This window comes from Hylobates moloch, unplaced genomic scaffold (assembly GCF_009828535.3).
Source record: "Hylobates moloch isolate HMO894 unplaced genomic scaffold, HMol_V3 SCAFFOLD_1, whole genome shotgun sequence".
NCBI lineage: Eukaryota > Metazoa > Chordata > Mammalia > Primates > Hylobatidae > Hylobates > Hylobates moloch.
The window spans coordinates 128,337,574-128,358,716 of NW_026652276.1; the positions used below are offsets into that span (position 1 = coordinate 128,337,574).

General features: G+C 39.7%; 1 protein-coding gene across 1 annotated transcript in view; it reads right to left on the reverse strand.

Moving 5' to 3' along the window:
* Positions 1-5,326: 5,326 nt before the first annotated feature.
* Positions 5,327-21,143, reverse strand: part of SUGCT (succinyl-CoA:glutarate-CoA transferase) — a 745,635-nt gene continuing 729,818 nt past the window's right edge. Inside the window, exon 14 of the mRNA XM_032758266.2 lies at positions 5,327-5,773. Within this exon, the coding sequence (XP_032614157.1) occupies positions 5,610-5,773 (164 nt within the window). The 3' untranslated portion in view covers positions 5,327-5,609. The remainder of the gene's footprint in view (positions 5,774-21,143) is intronic.

Here is a 21,143-nt window from a genome sequence, read left to right on the forward strand (position 1 = left end):
TACTCGTGCAAAGTTCTAGGTGAGAGGAAGGGGTGTGAGTGACAGGACGTGAAGCAGGAAAACACTGTTCCCCCAATCTATGTGGTCAGGAGCCAAAGAAACTAACTGGAGTTGAAAGGACTGTCATGTGGTTAATCTGCAAAGAAAGAGAAAGGGAGGAGGCACAGGGAGGGATGTGGCAGAGTGTTTTCAGCCTGCTGGGAGAAGAAAGCAAAGGGAACATGAGAATGGAATCACCCTATTTAACAAGGCAGAGGTGAGGGCACCATGCTTCTGGAGGCCATTGGATTAAAATGGCCAGGGACAAACTATTCATCACCACCCGAAGGCCAAGTAAATTTTCCTTCGCTAAGAAAGAGTAAGAAGCAAAGTCCAAGACGCAGCCTGTCGCTGGAGCAGAACAGTCCTCCATCACGCCATCATGCTCTCCCTGCTCCTGCCCTAATGGAACTTCCTCTGTAACCACAACAGCAAGACCCAAGCTGTTTGGCTCCAGCATCTGGGGCCGGAACATAGTGTCTGGGCCTGGAACGAACAGTCTAGACTCTGCTCTGCATTCTATTTTATTTACTTTAGGTTTTCCCCCTTAGAACTGCGTGCATGTGACATAGAGCCAGAGAGCCTGAGAACTCTGCCACAGCCCGGAGTAGCATTTGGAGCACCCTTTCATTTCTTTCCCTGCAAGGGACAAGAAGTGGCAGCTAGTTATTAAAGAGCCACCCCACCCAGAGATTAATTCAAGACTGCTTGTGGGGGTGAAGTCATGGTGAGAATTACCACTAGTTATCTTCCTAAAGACTGAGAAAGTCCTATTTTTCTGAAGGTCGGACACAGGTTTTGGTATCCACGGTTGTATAACATGGATCTACAACTCTGTGTGCGTGTCTGTGTGTGGAGAGAGAGAGAGAGACAAAGGATGAGGAGATGAAGAAAGGAGAGAAGAAAGAGGAGGAGGGGTTGGAAGATAAAAGGACAGGAGGAAAAAGATTTTTACTCCAGAGAAGGAGAGAGAGGGGAAGAGGTTCAAAGGATGAGGAAAAAGACAGGTAAGAACGGGAGTAATCAGGACAAAGAGAGAAAGAGGCGAAAATGGGAGAGTGGGGAGGCAGCAATTGTTCATGTTGCAAAGGAGAGACTTTCCTGTCCTGCACTTTTAACCCTAAGGTCTTAATAAATGAGAAAAAAGAGCTGCTTCACATGAAAAATCAAGGTGAGTAAATTCTGGTATCTGGCTAGTGTTCGAGCTCTTTCTAGTGCCCGCCACTCCCTCTGGGCACCAACATGTCAGGCTGGGTTCATTCTGCCTGTGGCTTCCGGAGTCTTCCAAGGAAATGTGTCCTTGGATCTGCAGCTGCTGGGTGTGCTCTCTCTTTCCCTTTCCCCCAATCAAATTTGCCTATTCCAGTTCCCATTCCTCCAAATCTCTCCTTTTTTGTACTTGTTTTCCCTAGTGTGTGGAATAAATGTATTAGTGCAAAGTATTTGCATTCATTTGTCTATAATACTTTAACCTCCTAAAGTGACACGAGAAGTCATATTTTTGAGTGGGTGTTGGGGTAAAGATGTCTAGCGGAGTTGCTTCTGCTCCACTAATCCCACCACATAAGCCTGTCCTGCATACTGCCCCACCTTGTTTAAAAGTTCAGGGCCATTCCGGGCACGGTGGCTCATGCCTGTAATACCAACACTTTGGGAGGCTGAGGTGGGCGTATCAATTGAGGTCAGGAGTTCGAGACCAGCCTGGCCAACATGACGAAACCCTGTCTCAAAATACAAAATTAGCTGGGCAGTGGTGGTGCACACGTGTAGTCCCAGCTACTTGGGAGGTTGAGGCATGAGAATCACTTGAACCTGGGAGGCAAAGGTTGCAGTGAGCTGAGATCGCACCACTGCAGTCCAGTCTGGACAACAGAGACCAGGCAACTGAGATGTTGAAAGAAATGTTCAGGGCCATTCATGCTCAGAAAATGGCATAGTGTGTCTGTATGGAGAAACTAAGCATCTTATGAAAGCAGTAATTCATGACACATTTAACCCTAGTTTTGCTATACTGGGATAGTAAGAAGAAACTCAATTGTACTTCATGCCTGAGAAAACTTTTAGACCGCAATATAAGAGCCTCTGTGATGGGTTTTTAATTTTCCCTAACTGCTGTTTGAAATGGAAATATGCACCTTTTTTCTGCACCTCTTCATCTTCCTTATCAAACACATGCACCAGTACTAGTACCACTAGATCAAGAAGGAAGAGGAGTGAGATTGACATCCTACCTCCTAAAGATCACTCATACTATAATCAAGATAAGCAACTATTTTTTTTTCAGGCCCATTGCACCTCAAGAATTCCAACAATTAGAAGGGCTCACTACATCAGGGAGTGTCCCATGAACAAAAGCAAATGCAAGGAGACTATCATAACCTTGGGGAATGAGTTTGAAAATAGCCCAGGGTTAGGGTATGGAGGGCAAGAGTGTGCATTTTTCCCACTCGTCTCCTTTGCCAATTGAGAGTCAATGGTGAGCTGAAGATCTGCACAGTCTGTCTAGCCTGGACCTGGCCTTCACTTTCAGACTCTTTAGGTTCATTATCTGGAGTATGAATCCTACGCATGAATGCAGCATTCAGCCATGTGGGACCTGCAAGTTTCATATCTATAAAGCCTTTAAAATACAACATGCCAAACCCATGGCACAAAAGAGTCAGTGGTGAAATAGCAAACTCAGGTAAGATATGAGAAGGTGCAAGGTTCCCAAGGGCAGGAGTTGTGAATTCTTCATGCCAAAGCCCTGCCTTGTGGTGCTGTCCAGCCTAACGTCCTGGTATGAACTAGCCTGTATAAAATCTTTTGTTTTGAGAAGGAGTCTCGCTCTGTCACCCAGGCTAGAGTGCAGTGGTGCTATCTCAGTTCACTGCAACCTCCGCCTCCCAGGTTCAAGTGATTCTCCTGCCTCAGCCACCCAAGTAGCTGGGACTACAGGCACCCACCACCACGCCTGACTAATTTTTGTATTTTTTTAGTAGAGACGGGGTTTCACCATGTTGGCCAGGCTGGTCTCAAATTGCTGACTTCAAGCGATCCAGGTGCCTCAGCCTCCCAAAGTGCTGGGATTATAGGCATGAGCCACCATGCCCGGCCCCCTCTTTGTTTCCTTAAATCATGATTATACTTTTAACCCCTAGGAGATGGATCAAACACACACTCACACCAAGTAATTGGGTAGTCACACAAAGTTGATCAATATTCATTTCTCTTCTGCTAGAGAAGCACTCACCATATCAGACTGCTTTCTGGAAAATGTCATGCTTCATTAATCAGAAAATCATGGCAGTAAAAAGTTTCATAATTTAAAAAAGCAAGAAAAAGAAGGCCATTTGCTTATGGACACACTTCCAATTCTGTAACGATTACCCCATTGAGTTTCAGAAAATTTTCTAAGCCAACCTTAGACACAAACCTGCCAGAAGGCAGGCCTTGACACAAACTGAACTTGAGCATATGGTATATTAGTAATGTGCTCTGTTTCAGGAATGTATAAGATAATAGGCCCTGATAATTAAAACAGCACATTTGTTTATAGGCATAACTTGATCTGGGGCATATTGTTAGAAATTTTAGCAAGCATGATGTTTCTTTCAGGACAAATTATTCATCTGAACTTGAAATATATTCCAAATTATTTCTTTCACTAAATCAGTAGAGCACAGTAAATGCTTTCTGTTGGGTAACCAGTAGGTTCAAAGTCCTAGATCATTTTGACTTATATAGGTGGAGTCCTGGATACTTACATATATGATTTCACTAGAGACAGTCTTTTTGTTTTAATAGTGACTGTGTTATGTCTGAAGACTGCACTCTACATGGATTTGAAAATTTTAGGGGAATTTTGAAAATTTTAGAGGAATTTTCTGTCCCCTATGCATGATCAATATCATCCTACATATGTTTACCCAGATATTTAGGGTCTGCACAGTAATTGAGAAAATCTACATTGCAAGATACCTACCCAGATGAGCAGAAGAAATGGTTAGGCCTATCTTTCAAGATATGTGGTTTTGCCAATTCTCTGCCATCTAATCTTTTACCATTTTTCATATTAAATGTACAAGCATAAAGAAATGTTTCAATACGTGGCCTGAAGTAACTGTGTCTGAGTATGCATCTGTGAATTAGCCAATGGGGGAAAAGTACTGCAGAAGGCATCCAATTTCCCTGTATGATGTGATTCTAACTAGTAGAGTAACAGCAGGAGTTCTTCAGAATAAGATGTCCACAAACAGCAAAGCAGAGAAGACAATAACTGTTTCAAAAATTAGTAAACATTCTTTGGAAAAGTGTCACGAGACCTTGTGAAAAGACAAGTTCCTATTTGTTTGGAATCCTTCATTCTAGAAACATCTTAGGCCTTACAGCATAGATTAATGACTCAAATCATTCTAATAAAGAAGAATATGAAAAGAAAATGAGTTTTAAATCACAGTTTGAAAGATGAACATCTGTAATTTAGCTTTCAATTACCATTTGGTGTGTAATGACATTTCTTTAAAATAGATGTGCCTAACAGCCAGGAGTTGAGGTCATCTGATTCCCCGGACTATACCTGGGCTTAGCAGTCTTGAGCAATAATTTATCCTGGAACATATGTCCTAATCATTTCTCACCTACTGGACACAGGTGTTTTTTATACTTTATATCCATTGAAATACTCAATGCTAAGGCTAGATCTAGTCTTAAACAGTGGATGCTCAGATTACAAAGCAATGTCTTCCTGTCATTCTTTTATCTGTCATGATGTATAAATTATTTAACACCTGGATAGTCATTTAAGAACCTGTTTAATTCATTTAAAAACCCTGTTGCATTTTCACTTGGCTCAAAATAAGGTATCAAGTGTAAAACCACTTCTCACCTACCTGTGCAGACAGATACCTGCATCTCTAAATGCACTGGGAAAATTGTCTTTCTGCCACATAGCATAAAATCACCAGAGAAATACAACATAAAGCAAATATTTACCCCCTCAGGGGAGAATGGAGCTCAGTTTTATAATAGACATCAGCAAAGTCCATGGTTTAAATTAGAGACTAACAAAGGGTTCAAGAGCTCAGAATTAAGTTATTCTGTTTAAAATCAATCACAGAGACTGTCATTCTGCTTATTGCTTTGACTCCCTAACACAAATTTAAATGCAGATTTTATGTACAAGTAGAAAGTATCAAGAGATCTGCTCTTTTTCAGGCCTGTGTGGACGGGGCGGGGGGGCCGGTGAGGGCATGGCGGGTAAGGGGCAAACATTTAGGACATTAATGTAATTAGAATGAGGAGTGCATTTTTCCAGGAAAAAATTTAAATCTTTATTTTTAAAAATCCCGCAAATCCATAATTAAATCGTCATCTGAAAAAAAAACGGTAGGGAACAAAACATGGGGTACATTTAAAAGGCACTAGATTCATTAATACCAGAGCCATTCTGGAGATGCCATGTAGGAAATCTGGAGTTACTCTAAATCTTCTTTTTAGTGGTATCAGAACTGGGGAGAAGGGTCCAAGCAAAGTGTTGCCTTTGCCAGTGTATTCAGATCGAGGTTACGAGGAAGAGCCCTTTTCCTTTGTCAGTGAGTTTCATGTTGGTCCACCACTCCAGCGCTGAGCAGCTCCCTGATGGCGCTGTCATTGTATCTCAGGACCTCCTTCAGGATGTGCGTTGTGTGCTGCCCGAGCAGGGGAGGCGGCCTGGCCTCTGACATCTTGAACTTACTGTATCTCACAGCTGGGCCTGCCAAAGGAGAAGGAAAGCAGGAAGCCTGTTAATGACTAACCCTAGGAAATTAATTACCTAAGCAGCCTGGGGTGTTTTCCATGAATGCCAAAAATATCAATGAGTGCCAGTTACACCCTTGCAGACGCACCATCGTTTTGGAAATAAACGTGTTTTCACATGTGGCTTTTCTTGACTCAGGTTCATCTAAATGTGCAGTGCTCATCTGACAAGCTCATCGCCATGCAGTGGGGCTGCATGGATGAAGCTAACTTGTGCCGGGCCTGTTTAGAAGCTGGTGTTCCCGTCATGAAGACTCAGAAGTAGGGCACTCAACTGAGTGAACTCTGGGTAGGAAAGAACAGTGACCACAGAAACGTAGTGTCTTTCTGAAGCTGGAAATTTGATCCCAGATGAAAGCAACTCAGAAGTTGACTACTCAATGTCTACTGTATAGTTCTAAGGTTTAGTTGAACTGACTGCAGATCACCGAAACCTCAGCTAGACCCTGGTTCAAGGCTTTTGGTGGTAGAAGAGGTTATGTGTGCAGGCTTCACTGTCAGAAAGACTTAGGCTTTGCTCTCCGCTCTTATGCTCTCTAGCAGAGCCATCTTGGATGAATTACTGAACTTCACACCGTAAACTGGGTGAGAGAATGCTTACCATACAGACTTGAGGTAAGGATTTAATTGAGATAACAGACAGAAAGCACTAAGTTAAGCATTCCCTAACCCATGCTAATGCACAAAACTTGTTGGTTACTATGATTACAAAAGCTGCCACAACATCTCTCTTGAAGCTTGTAGTGTAAGGAGAAAAGGGGTGCCAGGCACTAAGTTCCTCTAAACAGAGTTGAGCAATGCTTTTAAGAACTGTTAGAAGTAGATTTTATTATCCCCATTCTTCCCATGAGGACACGAAAGCCCCTAAAACCTAAAGTTTTGCTCAAGGCCACATAGCTAATCATAGGGCCTGGATGAAAATCTGTGTCCACTGGAACTGTCTCACATTAAAGGCCATGAACTTTCCATAACAGCAGCGGCCACTTCTGACTTCTCACTCTTCCATGGAGAAGCTGGACACCGGGGAACATGTTGTTTCAACTAATTTTACCTTTGTTATCACATTCAGTAAGTGGTATTTATGTTGGCTGTCTTTTATGTCTCATTTGATTAGGCTTCAGGAGAACAAATGATATAGTAGTCACAAGAAGACTTGATAAAACAGGATATTCGTATCTCAATTTTTTTTTCTGGCTTTCTCTTGATTTGAGGAGCCCATAGGAAGAACAAATAAAACCAAAGCATGAGTGGGTAAAAGAATGCCCATCAGTAAAGCAGCAAATGAGCTTTGAGCTCTTTGGAGAATTCCATTAATAAAAGTACTTTTGCGCATGCCAATGTTGATAGAGATGGAGGACTTGGGTCACCTAACACCGTCACACCGTCAAGCCGCACCTTTGTGTAACACATCTGATGCACTACAGAGGGATGACTTTCAACTGACGCCTAAAGTTTTTCCTTCTCTGAAGCTTAGTGACATTCATCGTTTTCTTCTCACATTTTCTTTTAAATGCGCCAGTGCATGACTACCTTTTCAAGGGTTTGTCCATTTTCGGTAAGAGAGAAATCAACCATAGCACACACTGGGAGGCAGGGTCCACAGCTCTCCCAAGAATGCCAATAATGTGATGGTTTAGGGATCTGACCCTTACTCATTGCTCTCTCCAATTCTGTTCCATTTTGATATTAATTAAAAACAGTTTTAATTAAAACCCGTCTATCAAAAGAAGAATATATGCCTCCTGAAGTCAATGTCATGTGACTTTACTCCACTTCAATTACCTGAAGCAAGACTACAGAATGGAAAATAGTCATTTGAATATACCAAGAATCTGGGTTGGAATACAGCTTCTGCAGCTACTGCTGCAGTAGAAGCAGCAAGTCAGTCAGTAGTAGTAATAGCTATTATAGTCCAGCTACCGTTTCTTTTCTTTTTCTTTTTTTTTTTTTTTTTTTTGAGATGGAATTTTGCTCTTGTTGCCCAGGCTGGAGTGCAATGGCATGATCTTGGCTCACTGCAACCTCTGCCTCCCAGGTTCAAGGAATTCTCCTGCCTCAGCCTCCCCAGTAGCTGGGATTACAGGCATGCACCACCATGCCCGGCTAATTTTGTATTTTTAGTAGAGACGGGGTTTCTCCATGTTGGTCAGGCTGGCCCAGCTACCATTTTGTAAGAACTTGTGATGCGTCAACCACTGCACCAAAGGCTTTACGTATTAATACATCATTGCATACAGGTCTCACAACAGTCCTGTCTGTTGGATAGACCGTCAGTCATCTTTATTTCCAGACCAGGACATTGAAAGAAATGGAGGTTTAAATGTTAAAGTTAGGATTAAGGTTAGGAAATTAAAATAACTTGCCCAAATTCACACAGCTAGAAAAGATAGAGTTAGATTCCAATTTCATGTCTGTTGGGTTCAATAACTTGGATTCAAAAATAATAATTATTTATTGAGGTAAAACTTACATAACATAAAATTAACCATTTTAAAGTGAACAAGCAGCTTCTCCTCATTCCTTCCAAATCCAGGCAACCATTAATCTACTTTCTGTCCCTATGGATTTATCTATTCTGGCTACTCCTTATAAATAGGATCATATATAATTTGTGACTTTTTGTGTCTGGCTTCTTTCACTTAGCATAATATTTTTGAGATTCATCCATATTGTGCATATCAGTACTAAGAGCCTGGACTTTTAACCTCCACACAGTGATCGAATGAGGGAATTCTTCAGGTCCAGCCAAACTAAAGAGCAGTTCAACTTGTGTTACTCCCACTGTATGCCATACTTTTCTGGTAGCTTCCAGATCTACACTGAAGACTATGCTACCAGTTTAGAATGAAGAGTATTTAACCTTTTGCATAAAATATCTTCAAGAATTTACGTTGGTAAAATAGTATTACCTGGCAACTTTTTCACACTTGCTAGGATGAAGACATAGACTGCAACGGGACAAATAAAGTGATGTCAAGATCTCAGAGAAAGCTAAATTCCCATGAGCCATTTGAAATCTGTTCTTGCAACCCTATGCAATAATAATAATAGCAGGGACATCCCTCTCTGAATAAGGTTTGCATGAAGAAAACAAAGGGCTCACAAAACACATTTGTTTCAAAAATTAGAAAATATTTGACAGAATTATTTATATCTATGGTCCAAAGAAAATGACTAATCTGATCTTTCATCTAAAAAATTATGAGCAAGGTAAGTCACATGTTCTTAAATTTTTTGGCAAACTAACATCTATGTTCTCATCTGTTTTTAAATATGTAAAGCTGTGTGAACTTCAGAACTCTTAAGGTCTCAAAGCCTTGGTCTACACATTTCTAAAACGAAGTCAGCAATACCCATTGAAGATTGGGCACTGAGTAATATTATATAGATATCAATAAATATCAGTAATAATCTAAGAAATGTATGTAAAAAAAGATAAAATTTTGCTTATAAAATTAGCAAACTGTGGGAATTTTTGTTTGATTTTAAGAGGTTGGTGGCTGGTAAGAGTGTAAATTGGTGCAATCCTTCTGGAGGAAAAATTTGTCAACTAAATATCAAGACTTTTAAGTGTTAACATACTTGGATGGAGAAATCCCAGTTTAAAAATTTTTTCCTATGGACATAATTAGGAATGTTCACAATTTTCATAGGCAAAGATCCATATAGATTTTTTAATCTGCTCAATACTGTTAAGAGCTCTTGACTTCCTACATGGCATTCTAACCTACAGCCCATAAAAATTCTTTGCATGGGATCCCTAACTTTGGTTTAACTTGAATTTTCTGTCTGCTCATTGCTTCCAGAGGCTACCTCTGTTAGGACTAGGTGTTCAGCTTCTCATTATTTCATGTACTGTCCTGCACACCTATCTTCAACCTCTCTTTTCCAGATAAAAAGGTCAAATAGTTATCATGCTGAAAGATATTAGAAAGATTTATCCAAAAGTTGGGCACTGGTTAAATAAATTATTACAGGGAAATTGTACAGTAATTTCAAGTTATAATTTAACTTTTGGCTTTGAGTACGTATATTGCCTTCACACTCCCCTGAAACCTCACCGAAATAAAAGTATAAAAATTGAACAAAAAAACTTCATATGAATGAAAAGAATGGAAGAGAGCATCACTAATGAATGGGATATTTCCAACGAATTTACAGGCCACATGGATGAGATCATGTTGATGGATAAAAGAGATAGAGAAAGCTGAAGCCTAAAATATTCTAGAAGGAGAATAAGAGCAAGTGGATGCCAGCTGGTCTGTTTTGCCTCCCAAGAGCCTTTGATCTTAAAGTCAGTGATTATGAGAGACACAGAACAGGGACTAGAAATAGGACTAAAAAGAAGGATTGAATGTCTGAATATAGAACAAGGGTCCAGTTTGGATCTGCAGTAACATTTAAACAAGCTTTGTAAAAGTAGAGTACAAGCAGCTAGCATTTAGCCAGCATCAACCACTTCTTTTAAAAAGAAGCTCAAGAAAGCTACAAAGGTAAAGTTAAAATTTTTTAATATGGATTTTTGTGCCCTAGTGCAAAGCCCTCCATACTCCTACATTTGAGGGGCCCATAGCCTGTCTATGGCTCTGAATCTATGTCATAAAGACTGTCAGTGAAACTACCTTGACCCACACTTCCAAGCATTCTCATTCAGAGTAGATCCAATAAAAGTGGAAAACATCCTCAACAACAGAGAAAAATCAATGTCAGACATCCAGATCTTTTTTCTATAAAAGATTGATCAACCACAGATCACTAGAAATATGAGAACCAAATAAAAGATTTTAAAAGTGGAAACAATGAAGATAGAACAGAACAAGAACAGAATGCTATGCAAAAAAAAAAAGCAAACCGCAATTGAAACAAGATTTAGCACTTAGATTTTCCAATATTATTGTCAAACTTAGGAATTTAGAAAATAAAGTAAAAGATGCTCCCAAGGACATAGGGACAAGAATATAGCTTGTCTAAAAAATGTGAGAAAGAAGCTAAGAGTTCTCATAAAACAGACAAGAATCCCAGGAAAAAAGAGGCAAAAAGAGTAGAAGAGGATAAATTTTTCTTTATTTTTTTTTTTTAGGAGAAATTTTTCAACAAAGAATGTGAGGAATAGAGAAGAGAGCATTTTTTCAGATTAAAAGATTCAGCTGAGAATCCAACAGTATAGATGAAGAAAAGATTTGTATCTTGACATCATGTAAAATTTCAGAATATCTGCATTAAAAATATCTGAGAAACTTCCTGGAAATGGAGGAGGGGTGAACAATGCAAGATCTAAGCAGTGGGACAGAGGGTGGAAACTAGTTTTTTTTTAAAAGAATAAAATTAGACTGTACAAAACTTCTCACTAGTGTCTACTAAAAACTACAAGTAGAGCTTGTTTTCAACTTTTTGTTTTTTTTAAGACACAGGGTCTCATGCTGTCTGCCAGGCTGGAGTGCAACGGCACTATCATAGCTTACTGCAGCCTCGAGCTCCTGGGCTCACGGGATCTTCCCACTTTAGCTTCAAAAGTAGGTAGGACTTCCTACCTACAAAAGAGTGTACCACCACAGCAGGCTAATTAAAAAAAAAAATTTAGAGATGGGGACTGGCTATGTTGCCCAGGCTAGTCTCAAACTCCCGGCCTCATCCTCCTACCTCAGCCTCCCAAGTAGCTAAGAATATAGGAGCATCCACGTCCACCTTTCAACTTTCTCAAGGGAAAGACTGTTAAACCTAGAATGGTATGGCCAGTTAAATGATTAATCAAATATGAAGATATTTGCAAACTCTCAAAGACTAAGTAAGTGTACTGAAATAAGTCTCTTGAGTATGACTCCAGTAAAATATAGAAGCCAATGGAAAAGAAAGAAGAAAGAAAGAAAGAAAGAAAGAAAGAAAGAAAGAAAGAAAGAAAGAAAGAAAGAAAAGAAAGAAAGAAAATTTTGATACACAATGAGGACCTACCAAGGAGCACAGGGAAAGAAGGTCCCAGGATGACAGCTCAGACCTAGAGAGCCAATAAAAGCAGAGATGGAGAAGAAGGACGGAGGCCTTCAAAAGGAAAGTCTAAGAAGGCAAAAAGGAGCCTTAATTGTATAACTGCTGTAACTGAAAAGTTGGAAAAACATAATAATGAGAAAAAGTTACATCATATAAGAAAAAATAATAAATACTCTATAAAAAAACGTGCATGGAAAAATCAAGATCCAAATATGAAGCAAATCCAAGATATGGCAAGATTTTAAGTAATTGATGGAATATATGCAAATAAAATTCATTTGATCTTGATGCTAAGAACATTCACTTGAGTAGCACATATAACCTTGTGCATTCTCTTCAACAGCTCTTAAGCATTAAATTGTCTGTTTAGATGCCTGCATCCCCTATGGGGGCAGAAACAATGTCAATTGTGTTTGCTAATGGGCCTTCAATGCTTTTTGTGGCCGATATAAAATGAAAATATCAATGGCAAGCATTCTTTCTTAGATATTCGCTATGACTGTGGACTATGGCTTTTTGTTTCATTATTTCATTGGACTTTTCAATTTATATAAGATAGAGGCTATTATAGCTCTCATTTTACAGATCAGAAAACTGAGGCTCTTTAAAGGCTTAATTAATTTGTCTAAGGTTATCCAGCTAAGTGATAGAACCAGTATAAGAGCTTATATCGGGCTGGGCATGGTGGCTCACACCTGTAATCCCAGCACTTTAGGAGGCCGAGGGAAGCAGATTGCCTGAGCTCAGGAGTTCGAGACCAGCCTGGGCAACATGGTGAAACCCCGTCTCTACTAAAATACAAAAAATTAGCAGGGCGTGGCGGAGTGCACTGGTAGTTCCAGCTACTCGGGAGGCTGAGGCAGGAGAATTTCATGAGCGCGGGAGGCGGAGGTTGCAGTGAGCCAAGATTGTGCCACCACACTCCAGCCTGGGCGACAGAGTGAGACTGTCTCAAAAACAAAAAGAGCTTCTATCTGTTAGACTCCATGGCTCATGCTCTGTCAATCAATACAAATTTGTTGAACAAATAATTGCTAACAATAAAAGAAAGTTTAATACTGTGATATTATTACACACAGTAATATGTATCATATTAATTAATGTATGTATCCACTAATTTATTCTACATATAATTTTGGAGTATCTATCCCGGTGCCAAGATCTGGGCTGTATGATCTACATATATATTAGCAAACAAAACACACACCTGGACTCTACTCTTCTGGAATTTACTTTCTTTCTTTCTTTTTTTTTTTTTTTTTGAAGCATTGTGCTGAGTGGTTGTGGGAATAAAGAAAACACAATTTTATTGTCATCATCAAACTCATCAATTAGTAACATTTCTTAGCTCTTGAAACCCTTTGAAAGGCTGATAAAAGCTGTTGGTCCTCCCCTCAAAATAAGCACTTATTAAACCCAATGCTCTGGAATTTACTTTCTGATGTGGGAGGCAGACAATGAACAAACAAAAGCAAATAAATTGCTAAAATTTGCTAAAAATTATAAAATTATTAAAAACCAAGTTGAAAATGGAATAATATTGCAAGCACAGTGGGGAGGGGCTGAAGTGGGAGAAAGGGCATTTCTAAACAGGATGTGCAGAGGAGGCCAAGCTGATTAGATGATCCTTAAGCTAAGTCGGAAGCTGAGCTATCAATATGAAGAGTGGGGAAAAGAAGATTCCAGGCAGCAAGAACAAGACTGATGTTCAAGGAACTGAAAAAAAAAAAATGGTCCAGTGTGGCTAGCATGTAATTTAACAGAAGAGAGGTACTAGATGAAGTTGCAGGGAGTGGCAGGGGATAGTATGCACAGGGTATAGACTACAGTAGTGACAGTGGATCTTATTCTAGATTCAGTGGGAAGCTACTGGAGCTTTAAGCAAAGCAGTGGCAGGACTTACAATAAGGAATACTTTTGTGCTAGGCAGAGAACGTAATGAGTTTGGAGGCTGTTGTGGGTAGATCAGAAGAGATGATGGCGGCCTTGACTGGAAATGGTACATTAGAGTTTAAGAAAAGTGGATGTGTTTGAGAGGTATCCTAGTGACAGAATGAGAGGACACACTGATTAATACATGGGCCAAGGTAGTTCAGGAGAAAAAGCAAAGGATCAAAGAAGAATCCTGACTTTCTGGGTTCATTTACCAGATAGGGAAGATTGAATGGATTGCATGGACAAGTTTGGCACAAGCCAAGGATTATTTTTTTGGACATGCCAAGTTTGAGATGCCTATGAGATATCCAAAGAGAGATGTCCGTGGGTCTTTAGCTATGCAAGTCTGAAATTAAAGGAAGAGTTTTGGCCAGCAGACGTAAAATCAGAAGTTATTTGCCATCTAAATGTCCTCATTCTAAAACAACCTATTTCCACAGCAATTGTATTTATTCCAACATCGCTGATGCTGAGGTTTTAAAAATAAGTTGTTTATGCAGCCTTTTCTCTACTATCTAAGGTCTCTACTAAAATCTATTGCATCAAAAATATTTTATGTCCACAGGAGGCAAATAAAATAAATAAATAATTATCTCTAAAGCTCATAATTTTGGAGACAGGTGCACTTCTTTAAAAGAAAGTCCATATTCTTTTCCTTCGACAGACAAATCTCTATGGACTTCATGGGTATAAATTAAGGTACTTTTACTTTTACTTTAAGCCATGCTTACAGGTTATGCCCACCTCTAAGCAAGGGCTGTGTGTGAACTGCCTGTGGTCCTCTAACGGATGGTTCTAGAGGGGTCTAGGATAATGACAAAGGTTTTTTGCTTCAACTGCTTCATATGCCCATACCTGGGAGGTGGAACTGATCAACTTCATGGAAGCCAGAATTACAGAGCTGGCAGTAGACAAAATGCAGAGGTAGGTGTGGAAGGATCCTGTCACAGTTTCTAAATTATGTATGATAACATCTAAAACTACTATTTAATGAATGCTTACTGCATACCTCACCCGACGTGAGGTGCTATGTGTTTGTTATCTAATTTGATCCTCACATTTTTTTTACATTTACAAATGCATTTTATGCCTAAATCACAAAAGAGGAACATGGAGCTCAGAGAGGTTAAGAAATGTGTACAAGGGCACACGACAGATGCAAATATAGATCTGTTGACTTCATAGCTGTTGTTTTTGGGAAGTGATACAGCAAGGTGGTTAAGACTGTGGGTTCTAGAGCTGGAGTGTCTAGGTTCACATCCTGGCTCTGCCATTTACTGACTCCATCTCCTTGGGTAATTCACTTACTGAACCTGTACCTCAGTATCTTTACATGTAAAATGGGCATGCACTGGTATAAAGTGTCATATAAAGCTGTGAGAATTAAAAACCATGCCTCTTATGAATCCCTGAGAATAGTACCAGGTACACAGTAAATACTCAATATATGTTATCCTTTCTTCTCTGCTATAGTGATGACCTTAGCAACTTAGATACCTCTCGTAGAGCTTTGATCACCTGCTAATTTCAGACCTAGACTTCCCAGAACATTAGCAAGTTAGCTGCATTTTAGATTTGTGAAAGCAGGCTAAAGATAAAAGTTTTAACTTGTAGAAATCTTTAACTGTCAGGGACAAGGTTTTTTAAAGTGAAGGGAAAAGGGAGGAAGGAATCAACCATTTCTTAACCAAGTGTTACATAAAAAGCACTTTTCAAATATTTATTTTGCTTATTCCTCATTACAACCCTTTGAGATAGGTATGTTTCCCCTTCCTACAGAGAATAAAAAAGAGGCACGGGAGGTTGGATGATTACCCAAGCCACACTCTTTATAAGTACATACTTAGTGTCTCTAACGGCATCAGGACGTATACCAGAAATTCATTTTATACCCGTTTACCTTTTAACTAGTTAAGTGGAAGGAACTATGAAAACATGGGACTTCTTTCACTCATTTAACAAGCATTTACTACAGACACTATTATATGTGCTTCACTCATTTATTTTGCTCAGTTCTTATGATAACCCCAGAAGGCCCTATTATCATCCCCACTTTACAAATGGGGGAGACTGAGAGACAGAAGGGAAGTCACTTGCTCAGGGTCACAGAGCTGGTGAGGAGCAGGGCTATGATTCACACTCAGACAGTGCTGTGCCAGAATCCCAGCTCTTTGCCACTGGACCACACTGCTTTCTGGTGAAAGAAAGAGAGCAAAGGAAGGAGAGAATGATCTCGGCTTGAAACTGAACTCAGGAGTCCGGAAGTAGAACGCGCCAAGAGCCACTTGAGGCCCCATCTTCTGACCAGTATGTCCTCTCCATCTTTCTAGATCATAGTCCACCAGATTCCTTGTGCAATACATACTTGTTATTACCTCCTGTTTTCAAATGAATTTGTCATATGCCACCTATCCCCTTGTAGGAAGTCCCAGAGTCACGGCACTGTTGATACATGCCAATTTCTCATGCCTCTGAGTTAGGGGATGCTCTGCAATGCCTCTCTCTTCACCCACCCTGAAAGGAATGAAGCCTTCACTGTCCCCTGTGTAAAGTTACCTGAGTCAAAGCCCAAGGAGGGCCTAGTGCCTGACGCCCCCCGAGAATCCCTCAGGCTAACTCTGTGGTGTTTTCCGTCTGTGGTTTGAGATCCCTCCGTAACATGGCCCCGGTTGTTTTGTCTCACCGCCTTTTAGAAACCTCCCATGATTCTTCTAGGGTGAAAAGGAAATCTAACTAATCTATGCAAACACCCCAAGCTATTCTAGCTATATACAGGTTCAAGCTACGTTTCTATAAGCCAAACCAACTTAATAATGTAAACAGTTGCAGGAAACAGAGGTAGCCAAAAACATGGGGGAAACCATAATGAATATTCAAGTAATGGGAACATAATATCACATCATCATGAGGGAAGGGACCGAAACAGTCCCTTTTTCCAGAACTCCATGCACCTTCCATCCTAATGATGCATTTCTACAGCAATGAAACAAACTATTGCTCAACCTCACAGCTCACTGGCAACTGATCAGCACTAAGGGTTAAAGTAATTAACATAGCTGGCCAGTCTGATCACAATGGAAGTAAGAATGAATAAAATTTAATCAATGGAAAAATACCTTAAATGTGTGGATTTTTTCATTTGATTTTTTTCTTAATTTCTGACATGGGTATCATCAACTTCTTAAAGTATCAAGAATACTTAAAAGTGAACATCTGTTTTATAATATATGAAATGTTTGTTATAACAAACATTTTTTCTTTGGACTTCTTTGGCTCATTGCTAAGATACATGCTGTAGATATCATTTAATCTTCAAGGCTTAGTAGTGTAGTAAGAAGCCAAACTTCATTTTGCTGAAAATAATGATAGCTCCAGTACTAAGTTATTGCACAATTTCCCCTCCAGTGCTTGAACTCATCATCATAACAATAACAATATTTTTATATGGCACCTCTCAGCCATAGCATCCAATGCACCAAATGGAGCCATACACTTAGAACACATTAAACCCATTAGATGTGAGATAAAAACAGAGAAAGCTATTTAACTAGCGTGGAATGGTGGGATAAGGCCATAGAAAATAAATATGGCTTTGGATATTTTTAACAGAAGAACTCAATCCATGGCACTGCTTACGGGACCAGGCATCCCAGAAACTCAAGGCATCTTGTGGTATGTACCACCAACATAGCTAGGTCTCCAGTCTCACTCAGAGTTCAGAAACGCCATATATCACTACTGCTTGAATCAATGTTGGCTCATTGTTTTTTAACTTAATAAGGAGGGCCTCAAGTGCCAGTATCTATAGGTTGTCTATTTTTAACCACATCAATGACCCTTTGATAGTCATCATCCACCAAATTTCCAGTTTCTGCTGACAACCAAAATGAGGCACTGAGGGAAAAGTCTCAGTCATGGAGATTTATTAAGCCAGCTTTAGGGTACATCCAGGAAAAACACGAGCCATAGACACATCTGTGGCTGTTTTTCCCAAGAGTTTTCAGGCTGTCCAGTATCTATACATTTCCTTAAGGGGGAGAGAAAGCATGTAGGAAGAGGGCCACGTACAAGGTAGAGTGGATGATTACATTCCTGTGAGACTTTAGTTAGTGCCAGGTAAATCTACATTTTACATGTAATAAGGTGAATGTTTGAAGAGAAAAAGAAGTAAAGGAAGTGTAAATTATGCAAGTGTCTCTGGGTAAGTGGAAATAATTGGTCTCTTCTTATCTTTGTTCTGCACCTGGAAAGATAAGCTTGTAATCTACACCATCAGTGTGGAATCCAACAGACCTTAGATTTAGGAGCTAGACTTACATTGCAGGCCTAAAGTTATAATTGGCACGCCCTTGTTTCTGGGAGGCCAGCAAAAGATTTACCCATGATTGATCTGTGGGAGCAGTCTTTCATAGATGCCCAAGGCCTTTTACCTTGTGGGGATCTGGCTGATGTATAATGCCAGTAACAGCTTCATTTGGAAAAGGGTATTGCATAACTCAGCCTCCAGGCTTAACTTTCCCTTTTGCAAAGGAGTTTGGGGGCCCTGAGATTTTTTTTACTTTCCTTTACACTAGTTTCCAGGAATATGACAGTATTACACACTCTTGTCCCTTTGGGGTTGGGTAAAACTGTGTGAGCCCAAAGAATTGTGGATGAAAGAAATGTGGGCTGGATGTGGTGGCTCATGCCTGTAATCCCAGCACTTTGGGAGGCTGAGGTGGGCAGATCATGAGGTCAGGAGTTTGAGACCAGCCTGGCCAACATGGTGAAATGCTGTCTCTACTAAAAATACAAAAATTAGCCAGGCGTGGTGATGCACGCCTATAATGCCAGCTACTCAGGAGGCTAAAGCAGGAGAATTGCTTGAACTCGGAAGGTGGAGGTTGCAGTGAGCTGAGATCGCACCACTGCACTCCAGCATGGGTGACAAAGTGAGACTCCATCTCAAAAAAAAAAAAAAAAAAAAAGAAAGAAAGAAAAGAAATGTATATGTCATCTCCAGGACAGAACCCTCAATTGCTGATTTAAGACCGTGTCGGTTTCCCTGTCTCTTTGGAAGTGTGTGAGAATGGTGACTGTTCCACCAGCCTGGGTACCTGTCAACCCATAATGGACAGGTAGTATGAGCAAGAAATACATTTGTGTTGTTTTAAGACACTGTTATTTGGGAATTGTTTGTTATACCACCACAAACTAGCCTATTAAGATTGATCACATGCCTGTTTCAGTGTAGAGACCCACTTGCCTGGACTAGAGGAGAAACTCATTAATCTAGTTCCTCGGCACTCCTTTAAAAAGCATTCACTCCAGACATTCCAAATACTTTGAAATGGCTCATTTTGTGTGTAGCCAATTTTGGCCAGTGGAATGATGATACTAGCTATTATTCATTGAGTACTCACACGTGTTAAGCACTTGGTGTAATGCTTTCTATATATTACCTTCTTTGATGCACTGAATGAATTTAAAAGGTAGGATCATTATGATACCATTTTCTCAATGAAGAAAGTGGGGTTAAGTAACTGTATCAAAATTACACAGCTTGTCAACTGAAGAATTTCATTAGAACTTAGGCTGGTTAAATACAAAGTGCATGCTCGTTAACACTGGGATGTACTTCCTCCCTGCATAATGTGGAAGAAAATCTGCTCCCATATTAGTGGCTGGATAAATACCATTCTTTAGCAGATGGTGTTATAAAGCAGTACTGTATTATAAATACTTATATATTTCATGATTGCTAATCCATTAAGGCACTTATCTTTCATTTGAAAAAGAAACAGGGCAACTTGTATTTGATTTATCTATCTTGTTCCAACCCACTGAAATGTCATAGTAGATTATCCATTTCCTACTGGAAAAATATATGGCCCATGAGGAAATACTATTCATATTCATTAGTAAACATGCTGTCTCCCCTCAAAGTGTGCTACCCAAACCTTTCACTGAGGTCTCTGAAAAATGTGGGACTGGAAGAAGCTCTCTCCTGACTGTTTTTTTTTTCTTCCAACACTAGTGTTTGCGTATCATTATTTTAGACACTCATGAACACTCGAAAGGGTGAAGAAACACCTTGCTGACAACGTGCTGTTTGCCAAAATAATCAATTCTTCCGCTTCTTTGCCTTCTAGAATTCAAATAGTCAATACAAGCTCTTTGGGCGCATTCCCAAGACTTTGTTTGGTTAGATTTCACCATGGAAAACAAAACTGGTTCAGCTGAAGTCTATAGCCAGAATATTTGAAGCTTCATAGTCCTTCAAAGTAGTGACCTTCTCCTCACCTCCTCTGCCTCTGTGCTCCATTAAGGAAAAAATCGGAAGTTTCCAGTCAGAGAAGCCAATCACATTTCAATTCAATTTTAAAAGGAGCAACTAAACAGAGCTAGAGTAGGTGGTTATTTGTGGCTTTTACCTCAAATGAGCTTTGAAAAGTTTTTCTGTAAACTTGATGATACTAGTCTTTTGTAATTTAATAAATTTTTTCTGAATGTCTTAGTCACTATAGTAAAAGAATTAGTCTTATATCAACCATCTTCTATTCTTTCCCCAGAGTCTTTAAGATCACACAAATGACGGTTATATTCCAAGCAAAGAGAGAATCAAAAAAATTAGGCCCCCAAACCTGCTGCTAAGAAAAAGGGAATGCTTTAATTATTTGTAGAACAATTGATCTTAGTTTTTCCCTTTCACCTTGCCTGTGCAGTCCAGATGGAAATGTTTTAGGAGAAAGTCCTTTCTCTCTATGCCCCTATTTGAATTTTGGCATGACCATCCTCTCAATAACAGCACTCTAATCCCTGGCCTTACTTATACCTTGCTAGCCCCACAGTCCTATCTCTGAAAATGTCTTTCACACACACCCACACTTCTGATCTTTTCTGTCATCCCCTTGGTTCAAAGCACTGTGCAATATGAGGACAACTTGTTCAATCCTTTTCCCCTGCTGTTTCTTCCAGTCAAACTGCACTTACTCTCCGCTGGACCTGAGGCTATGTGGGTCTATGTGCCAAAATGGAATGCATCTCAGCTTGGCAATCCTCAAGTCTACAATATTCTCAAAGCTCTGTTTAGGCTAACTTAATGTTGGACCTTCCCCTTTTCCCATAGTCCAAAGAAACATCTCTCTTCTTTGACTCCCTATAATATTTGATCTGCTTCTCCTCAGTGTTGTATCTCACTTTCTAATTGCATTATCTCTTGTGATCTTTGCTGACAACAAAATTAATGTTTTGTTCATTGTGTATCCTCCACAGCATCTGCCATATGAGTATTTTATCAGTAACTGCTGAAAATGTTAGACAAAAAAAAAAAAAAATTAAAAAAAGAAAAACACCAAAAACCAAAACCCACTAGATTACTAGAATAGAAAACAAGGCCACTAGAAATATGTGAAATATAGAACTAA